Here is a 14,787-nt window from a genome sequence, read left to right on the forward strand (position 1 = left end):
AGATGCAAAATAAATGCTGCATGCTAGTTCCCCTTTTCTTTGTAAAAGTGAAAACACTCTTCAGATTTCTTTCAGTTGGCAAAAGCAACTACTAATGCAGCTTTTCCATAAAAGCAAAGGAGCCAAACTTCAACTTCCAAAAAGCAGGGAATATTTGTGCTTAAAGTCAGGGAATTATGTGCTTTAAAAGGATGAGTTCAATATTTGAATGACAGTGGAATAAAGCAATTACAAAAATATGTAGACTTCTTTAAAGAAGAGCTTAAAAATAATTTTGCTTTAGGGGCACCTGGGTGGCTCAGCGGGTTAAAGCCTCTGTCTTCCGCTCAGGTCATGATCCCAGGGTTCTAGGATCAAGCCCCACATCGTGCCCTCTGCTGGGCAGGGAGCCTGCTTCCCCCTCTCTCTCTGCCTGCCTCTCTGCCTACATGTGATCTCTTGTCTGTCAAAAAAATAAATAAATTCTTTAAAAAAATAATTAAAAAAATAATAATTTTGCTTTAAATCAACCAAAAGTAGACATATTTCTAACATTTGGAACCAAAAGAAATATAAGTATAGTGCTGGTGAATTTGTGCATTTCTTAAATCTACGCATGTTCCTATCTCTGAATATAAGGACCTATACAAGAGTGTATGTATCAGTGAATTATGGCATGTAGTCATTTACTTATTCTCCAAGTGATGTGTGGTAGGAGACAAGGGCTGGAGCATGAGGAGGATGCAAAAAAATCTAGGAAACCCCATGTGGCCTTTTTGAGCTTACGGTATATAGGAGTCTCTACAGGGCCAGTTGTATAGAGTGGCCTGTGATGTAATTCAGCTATGCCACAACAACCTATACACTTGGGAGAATACTCCAGATGTTAGTTCCTTAGTCTGCTAATTTTCAGGGTGAAACGTGGGATGCAAGCGCTGACAGACCCTACAGTTCAGACATATTGCTCCCAGCTGCCTCTGACTAGAGTCATGTAGTCCTTAGGCACTGTTAAAGAAACCTGTAAAATTGCCTCAGGAAATAATGTAAAGTTGCCTCCCAAAAGGTCAGTGGGATACTGTTCTGCCTGAGATAACAAACATAATGTGACATGTATGCAAGAAGAAAAACAATAATTTGCAGCTTAGCCGAAGTTACGGGATGTAGAACTTTCGCCTTTGTACTCTAGAGATGACATCACCAGTGCAATCTGCTCAGAATGTCTCGCAGTTCCAAGCCCCTAAAGCAGAACGACCAGGCCCCTGAAGCAGAACGACCACCTCGCTACAATCACACCGAAACCAGACTGGGAGACGCCAGAAGGGATAAGATGATCAAGAAGGGAAATATTATAGCTGGCCTAACCCGTAATCAACCACCATGACCCAAGGCCCTGAGACCCTTACCCTGGATTCTCGCCCTTTGAAAAACCCCTGCTTGTAAGCCACTGTGGAGCTGGGGACTTTTGAGCATCAATTCCCTCCTTCTCCGGGGTGGCGCCCCATCAATAAATAGCCTTTCTTCACTTCTGCAGAAGCTCCGTGTCCGTTGTTCCTGGCTTGCTGCCCGTCGGGTGGACGAGCTCTCGTTCGGGCGCGTTACAAAGTTCGCACTGCGTGTCCTTTAAGATTCCTTCCAGCGCTGACATAACACGATGCGATGGTTTCATCCTCCTGCAACCGCATGAACGCGGTTCAGGAATAAAGTCGATAAATTAAGTCGTCCAATCAACATGTATTTACTACAGTTCCTTATTATGTTTACGTAGGTAGATAAGGAATTGTATTTTGGTGAACTCCCGCCTAGAAACGCCAACTCCTCGGTTCAGCGATACTTTCTAAGCTTCTCTGAGTCCCGAGGCCCAGGATCACGTGCCAGTCAGCGCCGGGTGTTGCTATGGAGCCCAACGCGGTCCAAATCGGAAGTGGTCCTTCAAAATAACTTTCCCCGGGAACTCGTATTTGAAAAAAGGAATGCCGTTCGAATGCGTTTTTTCTTAAAGTAAACCCGTAAGTAGAGAAACAAACTTTCCCTCCCAGAACCCAGAAAGACGCCTCTCCTCCTTCATGAGAAGAACTTCCACTGCTTCAGCGACGGAGTCGGGCGGAACCAAATAGCCGCGGGCACCGGTTCTCCTGAGAGTGCTTCTCGTCGACGAACCAAACCCCACCCTCGCAGGGTTGCCGTGGAGACGAAGAGTGCTGTGTGCCTGCCTGAGGCGCTGAGGCTGGGCCTCTCCTGTCTGTCGGTCCCGGGAAGGGGCTCCCCGAACCAACGCCAAGATGGTTAGTGGCTCTGAACAGTGAGGGAGAACCTTGAGTGGAACCTAGGACCGGAGATCGGAGGTTCCCAGCACACGTCTGGGTGAAGTCTAGGAGTGTCAGCGGAGGATGCTTTCCCCGCCTTACGCCGGTTCTCACGGGAGACCGGGATGCAACTGTAAACACCTCGCAGCTTTCTTCCCTCTGCTTCTCTGTCTCCGCGCGGGGGTGGAAAGCAGATCGAGGAAGGGCGGAGATGACAGAAGCTGCGCGAAAGCCTCGCTTAGCCCGCGCGAATGAATTGATCAAGAAGATTAGGTGTGGTAGCCGTTGGGTTCCGCTCAAGCGCAGGGTGACGGCCCTTTTCGGTAAAATACGTGATCCCGAGAGCTTGAACGGGTTTCCCTGAGGTTCCGTTGGTAAAAGTTTGACTTGCAGATTCTGGGGCTGTCGCCCCAAGTTTAAAACTGACGGTCGGAGTTCGATGTCACTGCTGTCTTCGTTGCTTCCTTCACAGATGCTCTCAAGGGCCAAACCGGCTGTAGGCGGGGACCTACCGCACACCGACAAAAGAAAGAAGAAAGGGAGGAAGATTCCGAAACTAGAGGAACTACTTTCGCAAAGAGATTTCACTGGAGCTATTACCCTACTGGAGGTAATGTGCAAAGAAGGTTGCTTCTTAAAAGGGGGTGAATGCTCGGGCGAATGCCGCTTGTTGTGCTCTTGGAACAGGTGGGCGCTTTGGAGGGGGCCGGGGGGGGGGGGCTTCCTGTAAATTTAGTCAGGCACAGACTGCTGATTCCGTGTTAACGATAGACCTGATTAAAGATGAACTAAGAAGGGGCGCCTGGGTGGCTCAGTGGGTTAAAGCCTCTGCCTTCGGCTCAGGTCATGATCTCGGTGTCCTGGGATCGAGCCCCGCATCGGGCTCTTTGCTCAGCGGGAGCCTGCTTCTCTCTCTCTCTCTCTCTCTCTCTCTGCCTGACTCTCCGCCTACTTGTGATTTCTCTCTCTGTCAAATAAATAAATAAAATCTTAAAAAATAAAAATAAAATAAATAAATAAATAAGTCAATAAAATCTTAAAAAAAAAAAAAAAAAGATGGGGTGCCTGGGTGGCTCAGTGGGTTAAGCCTCTGCCTTCGGCTCAGGTCATGATCTCAGGGTCCTGGGATCGAGTCCCGCATCGGGCTCTCTGCTCAGCAGGGAGCCTGCTTCCTCCTCTCTCTCTGCCTGCCTCTCTGCCTACTTGTGATTTCTCTCTCTGTGTCAAATAAATAAATAAAATCTTTAAAGAAAAAAAATAAAATGAACTAAGAAGACAGACCTACTTCTTGAAGGACACTTTGGGTTACCTCTAGTCCCACTATGGTGAATTCAGCTAAAACTATGGCGGGACATTTAAAATAGCATCAGTTCGCGCAGTGAACTGATGCTATCCCGAGTGCTGACCAACTTATGTTTATTCCTATTATATGTTATAAAGTCTGGATCATTTATATAATACCACCATGCTTCATGCTTCTTGTCTAGAGCACTGTTTCTTCAGAAAATACTTCAAATCTCTATGGCAGTAGTTCTCAACTTCTGATACACATCAGGACCACCTAGGCTGCTTATTAAAATGTATATTCCCAGACTCCTGCCTTAGGGATTCTCATTCTTTCCAAATCGGTCTGCAGTGGTGCTCAGGAACCTGCATTTTTGACAAGTGGCCCAAGTGCTTCTGATGTAGGTGATCCAAGGATACTACGCTTTGAGAAGCTGCCTTGTGGGAATCACACGTTGTTGGGGGATGAAGGGGCACACCAAGGAATGAAGAGAAGAGTTTTGACAGGACAATCTGGTTGTGTGGTGCCAGTCATTTCTCCAAAGCACTACTCTGGCTATATGTAATCTTTCAGTACTTGTAATCTATCAATAATAATTGTTTTAATTAGTTTTATATATTCCTCAGTCTTCCATGTACAGTCTTCTGTTTCTCATTAGCTCTGCTATCGAGAACTTTGTTTGACTTTTTTGGTGTCAGCATTCTCATCTTCAAATTGGGGAAGTTGGGGGCACCTGGGTGGCTCAGTCGGTTAAGAGTCTGCCTTTGGCTCAGGTCATGATCTCAGGGTCCTGCGATGGAGCCCCATGTCGGACTTCGTGCCTGACAGGGCGTTTTCTTCTCCCACTCCCTCTTTCCCCTCCTTTGCCCCCTCCCAACTCATGCTCGCGTGCGCACGCTCCCTCACTCTCTCAAATAAAGAAATAAATAAATAAAATCTTAAAGAAATAAATAAAGTGGGGAAGTTGACTTGGAAAGACCTTCTAGCTCTGTAAATCAGTGGACTAAGTGGTCGTTATATATCTAATTTGTATCAGTCCCCTTTCTCTTCTCTCTTGTCTTTGAGATGATGACCACATTTTCCTTCCTGTGTAATCCCACACTGCTTTTAAGTTATCAGGGAGGCTCTGTTCTATGCTTATTCTTAGGTGAGTGGTTAAAGAGCCATGGTGTATAGGAATGGGTACTGCTGTGCTTTGGGGGAGGGGGGCCTCATGAGCTTTCCTGTGGTTCCAGGCAATTCCTGAAGCAAATTCAGGGAGACTTCGAATAAGAATTTCTTCAGACTTAAGGCACTGTCCTCAGATCCACAGCGTTTTGTGTAAGGAAGACTTGTAATGTTACGGTGTTAACTTCAGGAGTAAGTTCTTATCCTAGAGCAGGAAGTATTAATGGTTGTCTTCATCTTGTAACAGTCAAGGCACCAGTGTTCTGTAGGAATGCTCTATAAATAGGTGTTCGCTCCCTATTTAATTTTTTTTTAAAGATTTTATTTATTTATTTGACAGAGAGAGAGAGAGTGAGAGAGGAAACACAAGCAGGGGGCGTGGGAGAGGGAGAAGCAGGCTTCCTGCCAAGCAGGGAGCCCGATGTGGGGCTCGATCCCAGGACCCTGGGCTCATGACCTGAGCTGAAGGCAGATGCTTAATAACCGCGCCACCTAGGCACCCTCCCACTTCATTTTCTTTTTAACCAGTTTTTTGTGTATCAGCCTGTAGAATGGAAAACTCTCACCTTATCATGGGAGTTCAAACTCGTCCTTCAAGGCCTCATCGCTTTCCTCCAAAACAGGACTTCCGTTGGCTGGGATATTTTTTCACAATGCACATAAATGAGGCCAGTCTTCTCAATATCCTTAATTCTTATAGGCCCTGGTAAGCCTATTTAAGAGTAACAGAATGATTTAATGGCTTATTCTCAGTGAAAGGTACCCGTATGTGTGCGCTAATGGGACAGGTTTGATGTGTGCGTTGGAAGGCAGTAGAGCATGGAGGGTGAGAACACAGGTGATGGAGTCAGTGGACTGTGGTGGTCCCTGCTACTGCCCTCCCTGGCTGTGGTGGTCTTGAGTTCATTGCTTAATCTCTCTAACCTTCAGAAACTTTGCATAAATCTTGAGTTTCTTAATAGCCCCCGGAATTGTTATGGGGATAACTCTTAAATACTTTCTGGAATAAGATGTCCATTAATCCAGGAAAACAAAGGTGAAATATTTGAAAATATATGTTTCTTTCAACTGGAAATATTAAGTGAACTAGATTTTTCATCTTGTGAATATCTAAGAAATAATCTGTCTGTGCTATAGTTTTCTTGAGTAATGTACAAAGCAAACATTGAAATTCTTTTCATTCCTAACATTGAAAAGAATTGAGACCATCGGTACAGTTACACACATTGTTTCAGTATAGCCTGTTTCAGTTGCTCTGCAGCAGCCATTCTTCTAGCATTTGATGATACTTCCTGGAATAAGTGGAATGTATATTCTGTTAGTTTTTGCAGCATTCAAAAAAAAATAAACGTTTCTGTGACAATTAGAAGGAAATTGTGCTGGGGCGCCTGATGACTCAGTCAGTTAAGCATCAGACTCGATCTCAGGCCAGGTCTTGATTGCAGGGTCATGATTTCAAGCCCCGTAAGTTCAAGTTGGGCTCCATACTGCGTGTGGAGTCTACTTAAAAAAAAGTTTGGGGGGGGTAGTAATGGTGCTGAGTTCCCTAGGTATAGGCTTAATTAAACAGTATTGTCTTACTTCTGTTACTTGCAATTTCCTTGCTGATTTGTTATTGGTAGTTTAACATAGTAGTGTTGTTTGTTTTTAATTTTTTTAAAAATTTTATTTTTAAGTAATCTCTACACCCAGTGTGGGATGCAAGCTCACAACTCCAAGATCAAGAGTCACACACTCCACTGACTGAGCCAACCGGGTGCCCCAACATAGCAGTTTTTTAAATAGATGGTTTATTCAACGTCTGTCTGTCTTTCCCTCCCTCCCGTCCTCGCTCCCTCCTTCCTTCTTTTTTCCTTCCCTCCTTCTTTCTTTCTGTCTTTCTTCCTTTCCTCCCGCCCTCCCTTTCTACCCCCCCTTCTTTCTTTCTTTCTTCCTCCTCTCTCTCTCACTCTCTTTCTTTCTGAAATTTTAACCTGAAGTTCAAACGTCACGTTGGGGAACAAGAAGAGGATACTAACCTGTGGATCGGATACTGTGCTTTTCACCTGGGTGACTACAAGAGAGCTTTGGAGGTTAGTTAAAAAAAAAAAAAAAAAATGCAACACAAGGATTTTGAAAGTTATTAAGCTTTGTATTATAATGATACGTGCTCCTGGTAAAATTCAAACAATGCAGAAGGAAACAAAGTAAAAAGTAAAACATCCCCTCTTTGCCTTCCACAATCCTATTTCTTTGTTAACAGAGGCAACCACTGGCTCTTGTTTGATGTATTACTTCAGAAATCTTCTCTATAAGTTCAAATATATATATAGATATATACATATATATCAATATCTTATATATCTTGTTTACTCTTTGCTTTTAGATATATACTAATGATATATATATTAGCATTTCTTAGGGAAATTTTCAAAAGAATAGAAATAAACCCTCTTGATAAAATTTCCATGATGCTTCTCTCAAAAGAAGTTCATTTTCATTTTGCTTGATTAATTTTATGCATAGGAAATGTTATCTTTATGTTTGTGCAAGTTGAGTTTTGAAAGTTGTTTTTCTTTGTTGTTGTAAACAGCACCTATGTAATGAGCAACCTATAGGAATATGAATCTAGATAAAATTATAGTTCCCGGGGCGCCTGGGTGGCTCAGTGGGTTAAGCCGCTGCCTTCGGCTCAGGTCATGATCTCAGGGTCCTGGGATCGAGTCCCGCATCGGGCTCTCTGCTCAGCAGGGAGCCTGCTTCCCTCTCTCTCTGCCTGCCTCTCCATCTACTTGTGATTTCTCTCTGTCAAATAAATAAATAAAATCTTTAAAAAAAAAAATTATAGTTCCCTTTTGTCCAGCAGTTTTTAAAGCATGGATGAAGTTGTTTAAACATTTCCACGTATCCTTACCCCCAACTGTAATCCAAGGATATTTATAGAGCATGCATAACCAAAATGAAAGTGTCTAAGATCACGTAATGAGGAGGTATGACAAAGAGCAAAAACAGCAAAATCTGTGAGGGCAAAGAGAAGATGTGAGGACAGAATAGAAGCTGGTAGAATTTGTGAAAGATATAGAGGAGAGAGCCCCAATGTAGTAAGAAAAAGAAACAAAGCTATTTGGTATGGACTGGTAAATAATAAGAGTATATGGAAAACATAGTTGACAAAGGGAATCTCAGAAGGTGTTCTTGGCAGGAAGAAAATGTCTTTTTAAAATGTAAAGCCAAATAAATAAAGCCAGAAAACAATTAGAATGAAGTGATATTTGTAGTATATTAAGGTTATTAGATTTTAAGTTAACTGAACCTCTGCATTTCTTGTGAGGTATCCTGCTTTCCTTTTTTTCTTTAATTAAAAAAAATTTTTTTAAAGATTTTAAAGATTTTAAAGATTTTGTTTATGGGGTGCCTGGGTGGCTCAGTCACTTAAGCGTCTGCCTTCAGCTCAGGTCATGGTCCCAGGGTCTTGGGATGGAGCCCCGCATGGGACTCCTGGCTCCATAGGGAGCCTGCTTCTCCCTCTTCCTCTACCTGCACCCTCACTCTCTTTGTCAAATAAATAAATAAAATATTTTAAAAACTTTAAGAAGTAAAGATTTTGTGGGACGCCTGGGTGGCTCAGTTGGTTAAGCAGCTGCCTTCGGCTCAGGACATGATCCCAGGGTCCTGGGATTGAGTCCCACATCAGGCTCCTTGCTCGGCAGGGAGCCTGCTTCTCCCTCTGCCTCTGCCTGCCATTCTGTCTGCCTGTGCTCACTCTCTCCCCCCCTCTCTCTGATAAATAAATAAAATCTTAAAAAAAAAAAGAAGTAAAGATTTTGTTTATTGATCTGAGAGAGAGAGAAATAGCGAGAGAGAGCACCAACAGGGAGGAGAGGGAGAAGGAAGCAAACTCCCTGTGAGCCGGGAGCCCAACCTGGGGCTCCATCCTAGGATCCTGGGGTCATGACCCCAGCCCAAGGCAGACGCTTAACGACTGAGCCACCCAGGCATCCCTCTTTTTTTTTTTTTTTTTTTTTTAAGATTTTATTTATTTATTTGAGGGGATGGGGTGGAGAGGGAGAAGGAGAGAGAATCCTAAGCAGGCTCCATACTGAGCTCAAAGACAGATGCGGGGCTCCATCCCAAAACCAAAAATGGAGGTTTAACTGACTGAGCCACTCAGGCACCCCTTGTTTATCTCTTTAAGTTAGCAAAAATAAAATATTTCAGTTACTTTTCATTTCTGCAGTTTATTAGCCCATATCACTGTTAAAAGGAGGGGGCGGGAACAAGTTCAGCGTGGAAAACAGGTGCCTGGGTGGCGCAGTCAGTTAAGGGTCAGGCTGTGTTTCAGGTCATGATCTCAGGGTTGTGAGATCGAGCCCAGCGTCCAAGTCTGCACTCAGCTTGCTGTCTGCTTGATTCTCTTCTCCTTTTGCCCTTCCCCCTGGGTGTGCATTGCGCGCGCGCTCTCTCTCTCTCTTTCTCAAATAAATAAGTAAATCTTAAGAAAAAAAAAAAAAGGTTTTGTGGACAACAGCCCCACTCCCCCACCCACCATGGGTAGAATTGATTTGTAACTTTAGTATTTAACCTTAAAGGTACAGGATAGTGGAGCTTACAGGATTCCCTAAATGTGAAGTTGCCCAATCTCGGTAAGAAATTCTGTTCCATTATAGAGGAATGGGTCCTTGATTGCTTTACTGCGGAAGTGAGATCCCTGCTTAATATATATTTCAGGAATATGAAAATGCGACCAAAGAGGAAAATTGCAATCCTGAAGTCTGGGTGAACCTAGCCTGTACCTACTTTTTTCTTGGAATGTATAAACAAGCTGAAGCCGCTGGATTTAAAGGTAAAATGGCCCCTTTAATATCCAGGATTTGTCACTAATGGTATGAGTTATTTCGGAGATTTTAAAACATATTTAATTCCTTTTTTTTACTGAGGAAAAACCAGTATAATTAGAAAACTAGAAAATAGGGACACCTGGCTGGCTCACTCGGTAGAGCGTGTGACTTTTGATCTTGGGGTTTGTAAGTTCAAGCCCCATGTTGGGTGTAGAAATTACTTTAAAATAAAATTTTTTAAAAAACTAAAAAATAGGGGCGCCTGGGTGGCTCAGTGGGTTGAGCCTCTACCTTCAGCTCAGGTCATGATCCCAGGGGCCTGGGATCGAGTCCCGCATAGGGCTCTCTGCTCAGCAGGGAGCCTGCTTCTCCTCATCTCTCTCTCTGTCAGTCTCTCTGCCTATTTGTGATCTCTCTGTCAAATAAATAAATAAAATCTTAAAAAAAAAAAAAACTAAAAAATAGATTTAATCTTCAAAGAACATTGAATCTGAGCGATTTTACATTTAAAGAGAGTGTTAATCTCTGGGCTGCTTTCTGTCCCCACCCCGCCTTCCCAGAAGCTACAGCAGATAAGCAGAATGAAAGAAGCAAAAGAGCAAGTTCTCTTTCTTAGGCCCCCTCATGGTGTAGGATATTCATGCTGTTGTAGGAGTTGGAGGTAGCTGTCTAAGCCCTAGGGATGTGGATGTTATAGCTGTTTTCCCTGCTTCTGAATGAGAAACCAAGTAATTTCGGCTTGAAAAATCCAGACTAGTTGTCGTTTGCTTTTCTTGTCCTGACAGCTGTCTAAGAACTGGACATCAACTTGCAAATAAGAACAGGGCAAAGAGAAACAGGGGAGGAAGGATTAAGAATAATGAGAGTGTGCATCAAATTAAATTCACAGAAATGTAGAGAAACTGGCAAGGGACTGTTTGTTAGGAAATTTGTTAGTGAAGAATATATTCCAGGATAGAATTCTTAGAGAATTAACAGATTCATACATATTTAGGAACTATTCCAGTTCAAATTCAGGGATCACATGAAACTTGGACCCTTTCTTGATTTGTACCCAAACTGTGTCCGTGTTCTGATACAGTTTTTCTTAATGTAGTTATATAGGCCTGTAAGTTACTTATTTTTCTTATGTTTCTAGACTGTGTCTGTGCCTATAACATTGTCAGACACACAGAAAGTGATCACGGTAGCTACCTATCTTGCCATATAATTTTTTTTTCTTTTTTATGCTTTGAAGTATGAGTTTTTTCTGTAAGAAAAAATAAATAAATAAATGGGGGCGCCTGGGTGGCTCAGTGGGTTAAAGCCTCTGCCTTCTGCTCAGGTCATGATCCCAGGGTCCTGGGATCAAGCCCCATGTTGGGCTCTCTGCTCAGCGCGGGAAGGGGAAGGGGGGCTGCTTCCTCCTTTCTCTCTGCCTGCCTCTCTGCCTGCTTGTGATCTCTGTCCCTCAAATAAATCAATCAATAAATAAAATCTTTAAAAAAATGTAAGGTTAGGCATCCAGAAAATTCTTCAGCAGTGCAAACGGGATTTGTAACTTGAAGTGTTAACCTTTTCACCTGGTTGAGTGTTTAACTGTGGCCGATGATCATGCTCGAAGATCTGTGGAGTAGAGATTGAGCTAGTATCTAAGGAAATATGGCTGTATAACTGTAGAAAAGGAGATTTCAGAAGGAATTGACAAAGAATACTTGGAAGAATAGCTAATGACAGGGATTTCTACATGAATTGGGATAAATATAACTTTATTTTCAGTGTTTGGTCAGTGTGTGAGTAGCATGGTGGTGGGCCGCTACCAGAACTGTGTGTGTGGCGTCCTGTGCTGTGGGTCACCATGATAGAAGCTAGTAGAACAAGTGCTGGGGAAGGAGCGAACTTTTTTTTTCTGGTTCCTGATGCAGTTGCTGCTTCTGCAGGTAGAGACCAGATGAAAATAATATATATTATAGTCGGGACATATCAGGGTCACATAGATAAGGATTTGGGAACATTATCTGAGTCTCATATTATTCTTGTAAAGGACTAAGTGCCTTAGACAATTAATAAGCAGCTTGAACGTCTTTTTTACAGCTCCAAAAAGCCGACTTCAAAACCGCCTCCTTTTCCACTTGGCTCATAAGGTATTTATGTTCTCATATCACATTTTTTGTTTTAAAATATTTTTTCATACTTCTTATTAAGAACAATGGTGAAAGATAATGAACTAGAAATGCTTATTAATAGTATTTCTAGAACAAGTAGAATATAGGTATTGACTTTATAGGATTTTCTTTTCTGAGTGTTCTTTACTAATAAGAGATGTTAGATTTTAGGTTTTTTTTAAGTAGTAGTCATTTCAGATTAGTTTGTTTCAATGATCCTATTGTCTCTTGGAAGCAGACTCTAAGACACCTTAACTCCTAGAAACACACACTTTTCAGAATTGCCTTATAGCAGCAAGTTTTGTTTTGTTTTGTTTTTAAGAGAGAGAACACACTAGCGTAGGGTGGGGGAGTGAGAGAGAGCATCTCGAGCAGGTTCCATATCTGGTGTGGAGCCTGATGCAGGGCTCGATCTCACAACCCTAAGGTCATGACCTGAGCTGAAATCAAGAGTCACATGCTTAACTGACTGAGCCACTCAGGTACCCCCTTTTTAAGTTTTTGTTTATTCATTTAAGTAAATCTCTGTACCCAACAGGAGACTCGAACTCACAACCCTGTGATCAAGAGTCACAGGTTCTTCCAACTGAGCCAGCAAGGCACCCCAAATTTTCTTTTCTTTTTTTATAGTAAGCTCTACACTCAATGGGGCTTGAACTCATGATCTCAAGATCAAGAGTCACATTCTGTACCTTCTGAACCAATCAGGCACCCCGGCTTATAAAATGGTTTCTTAAAAATAATTTTCCATATTATAGAAGTTACACATTAATTCTATTAAATAAAATATAAGTAAGCAAAAGTTGAAAGAGAAAATAAAATCTATACCCACTAAAAAGGAGAATTACAGGCCAATATCCCTAATGAACATAAATGCAAAAATTCTCAATAAAATACTAATAAATTGAATTCAATACTACATTAAAAGAATTATTCACCACCATCCAGTGGGATTTATTCCTGGGCTACAAGGGTGGAATTTGTAAATCAATCAATGTGATACGATTTATTAATAAAAGGATAAAAACCATATGATCCTGTCAATAGATACAAAAAAAGCATTTGACAAAATATAGCATCCTTTATTGATTAAAAAAAAAAACTTAACAAAGTAGGAATAGATAGAACATACCTCAACATCATAAAGGCCATATACAAAAGACCCACAGCTAATACTATCCTCAGTAAGGAAAAATTGAGAACCTTTCCTCTATGGTCAGTAAGAAGACAAGGATGTCCACTCTTACCATTACTAATTAACATGGTACTGGAAGTCTTAGCCTCAGCAGTTAGACAACAAAAAGAATAAAAGACATCCACATTGGCAAGGGAGAAGAGAAACTTTCACTATTTGCAGATGACATGATACTCTACATAAAAGAAAACCTGAAAGACTCTGCCAAACAATTGCTAGAACTGATACATGAGTTCAGCAAAATCATAAGATATAAAGTCAATGTGCAAAAATCTGTTGGCATTTCTATACACCAAAGAAATTAAGGAATCAATCCCATTTGCAATTATGTCAAAAACAATAAGATACCTAGGAGTAAATCTAACTAAAGAAATAAAACATCTGTACTCTGGAAACTATAGAGCATTTACGAAAGAAATTGAAGAGGGCACAAAGAAGTGGAAGAGCATTCTATGCTCATGGATTGGAAGAACAAACATTGTTAAAGTGTCTGTACTACCCAAAGTCATCTACACATTTGATGTAATCCCCATCAAAACACCACCAGCATTTTTCACAGAGCTAGAACAAATAGTCCTAAAATCTGTATGGAGCCACAAAACACCCTGAATAGCCAAAGCAATTCTGAAAAAGAAGAACAAACTTGAAGGCATCATGATTCCAGATTTCAAGCTTTATTGCAAAGCTATGGTGATCAAGACAGTATGGTATGGGAACAAAAACAGACACACAGATCAGTGGAACAGAATAGAGAACCCAGAAATGGACCCATAATTGTATGGTCAACTAATATTTGACAAAGCAGGAAAGAAGATCCAATGGAAAAAAATCATTCTCTTCAAATGGTGTTGGGAAAACTGGACAGCATCATGCAGAAGAATGAAACTAGACCACTTTCTTACATCATACACAAAAATAAATTCAAAATGGGTGAAAGACCTTAATGTGAGGGACGCCTGGGTGGCTCAGTTGGTTGGACGACTGCCTTCGGCTCAGGTCATGATCCTGGAGTCCCGGGATCGAGTCCCGCATTGGGCTCCCAGCTCCATGGGGAGTCTGCTTCTCTCTCTGACCTTCTCCTCGTTCATGCTCTCTCTCAAGTAAATAAATAAAATCTTAAAAAAAAAAAAAAGAAAGAAAGAAAGACCTTAATGTGAGACAGGAAACCATCGTGATCCTTGAGAATATAGGCAGCAACCTTTTTTACCTCAGCCATAGCAACTTCTTGCTAGATTCCTCTCCTGAAGCAAGGAAAACAAAAGCCAAAGTGAACTATTGGGACTTCATCAAGATAAAAAAGTTTCTACAGCAAAGAAAACAGTCAACGAAACTAAAAGGCAGCCTACAGTATGGGAGAAAATATTTGCAAAATCTACAAAGAGCTTAATCGAACTCCATACCCAAAAAAACAACCCAATTGAGAAATGGGCAGAAGACATGAGTAGACACTTTCCAGAAAAGATACCCAAATGGCTAACAGACACATGAAAAGATGCTCAGTATCACTCATCATCAAGGAAATATATATCAAAACCATGATGAGGGGCGCCTGGGTGGCTCAGTGGGTTAAGCCGCTGCCTTCACCTCAGGTCATGATCTCAGAGTCCTGGGATCGAGCCCCGCATCGGGCTCTCTGCTCATCGGGGAGCCTGCTTCCTCCTCTCCCTCTGCCTGCCTCTCTGCCTGCTTGTGATCTCTCTCTGTCAAATAAGTAAATAAAATATTAAAAAAAAAAAAAAAAAAACCATGATGAGATACCATCTCACATGTCAGGATGGCTAAAATTAACAACATAAGAAGCAACAGGGGTTGGTGAGGATGCAAAGAAAGGGGAATTCTCGGGGCGCCTGGGTGGCTCAGTGGGTTGGAGCCTCTGCCTTCGGCTCAGGTCATGATC

The 14,787-nt window shown here is 42.0% G+C and overlaps 1 protein-coding gene across 4 annotated transcripts in view; it reads left to right on the top strand.

The window, feature by feature from the left end:
• The first annotated feature begins 593 nt into the window (after nucleotides 1-593).
• TTC26 (tetratricopeptide repeat domain 26) overlaps nucleotides 594-14,787 on the top strand; it is a 46,636-nt gene continuing 32,442 nt past the window's right edge. For 2 of the 4 annotated variants that reach the window (XM_013049950.2, XM_045063030.1), the window contains exons 1-5: nucleotides 594-2,261; nucleotides 2,755-2,892; nucleotides 6,714-6,806; nucleotides 9,442-9,556; nucleotides 11,625-11,674. In XM_013049950.2, coding sequence (XP_012905404.1) covers nucleotides 2,259-2,261; nucleotides 2,755-2,892; nucleotides 6,714-6,806; nucleotides 9,442-9,556; nucleotides 11,625-11,674 — 399 coding nt within the window. In that variant the 5' untranslated portion in view covers nucleotides 594-2,258. Of the gene's footprint in view, nucleotides 2,262-2,293; nucleotides 2,556-2,754; nucleotides 2,893-6,713; nucleotides 6,807-9,441; nucleotides 9,557-11,624; nucleotides 11,675-14,787 lie in introns of those variants that run through there. The other 2 variants (XM_004741673.3, XM_045063028.1) reach the window with 2 other exon arrangements.

Source organism: Mustela putorius, unplaced genomic scaffold, assembly GCF_011764305.1.
Source record: "Mustela putorius furo isolate JIRA1106 unplaced genomic scaffold, ASM1176430v1.1 tig00003845_pilon_pilon_pilon, whole genome shotgun sequence".
Classification (NCBI taxonomy): Eukaryota; Metazoa; Chordata; class Mammalia; order Carnivora; family Mustelidae; genus Mustela; species Mustela putorius.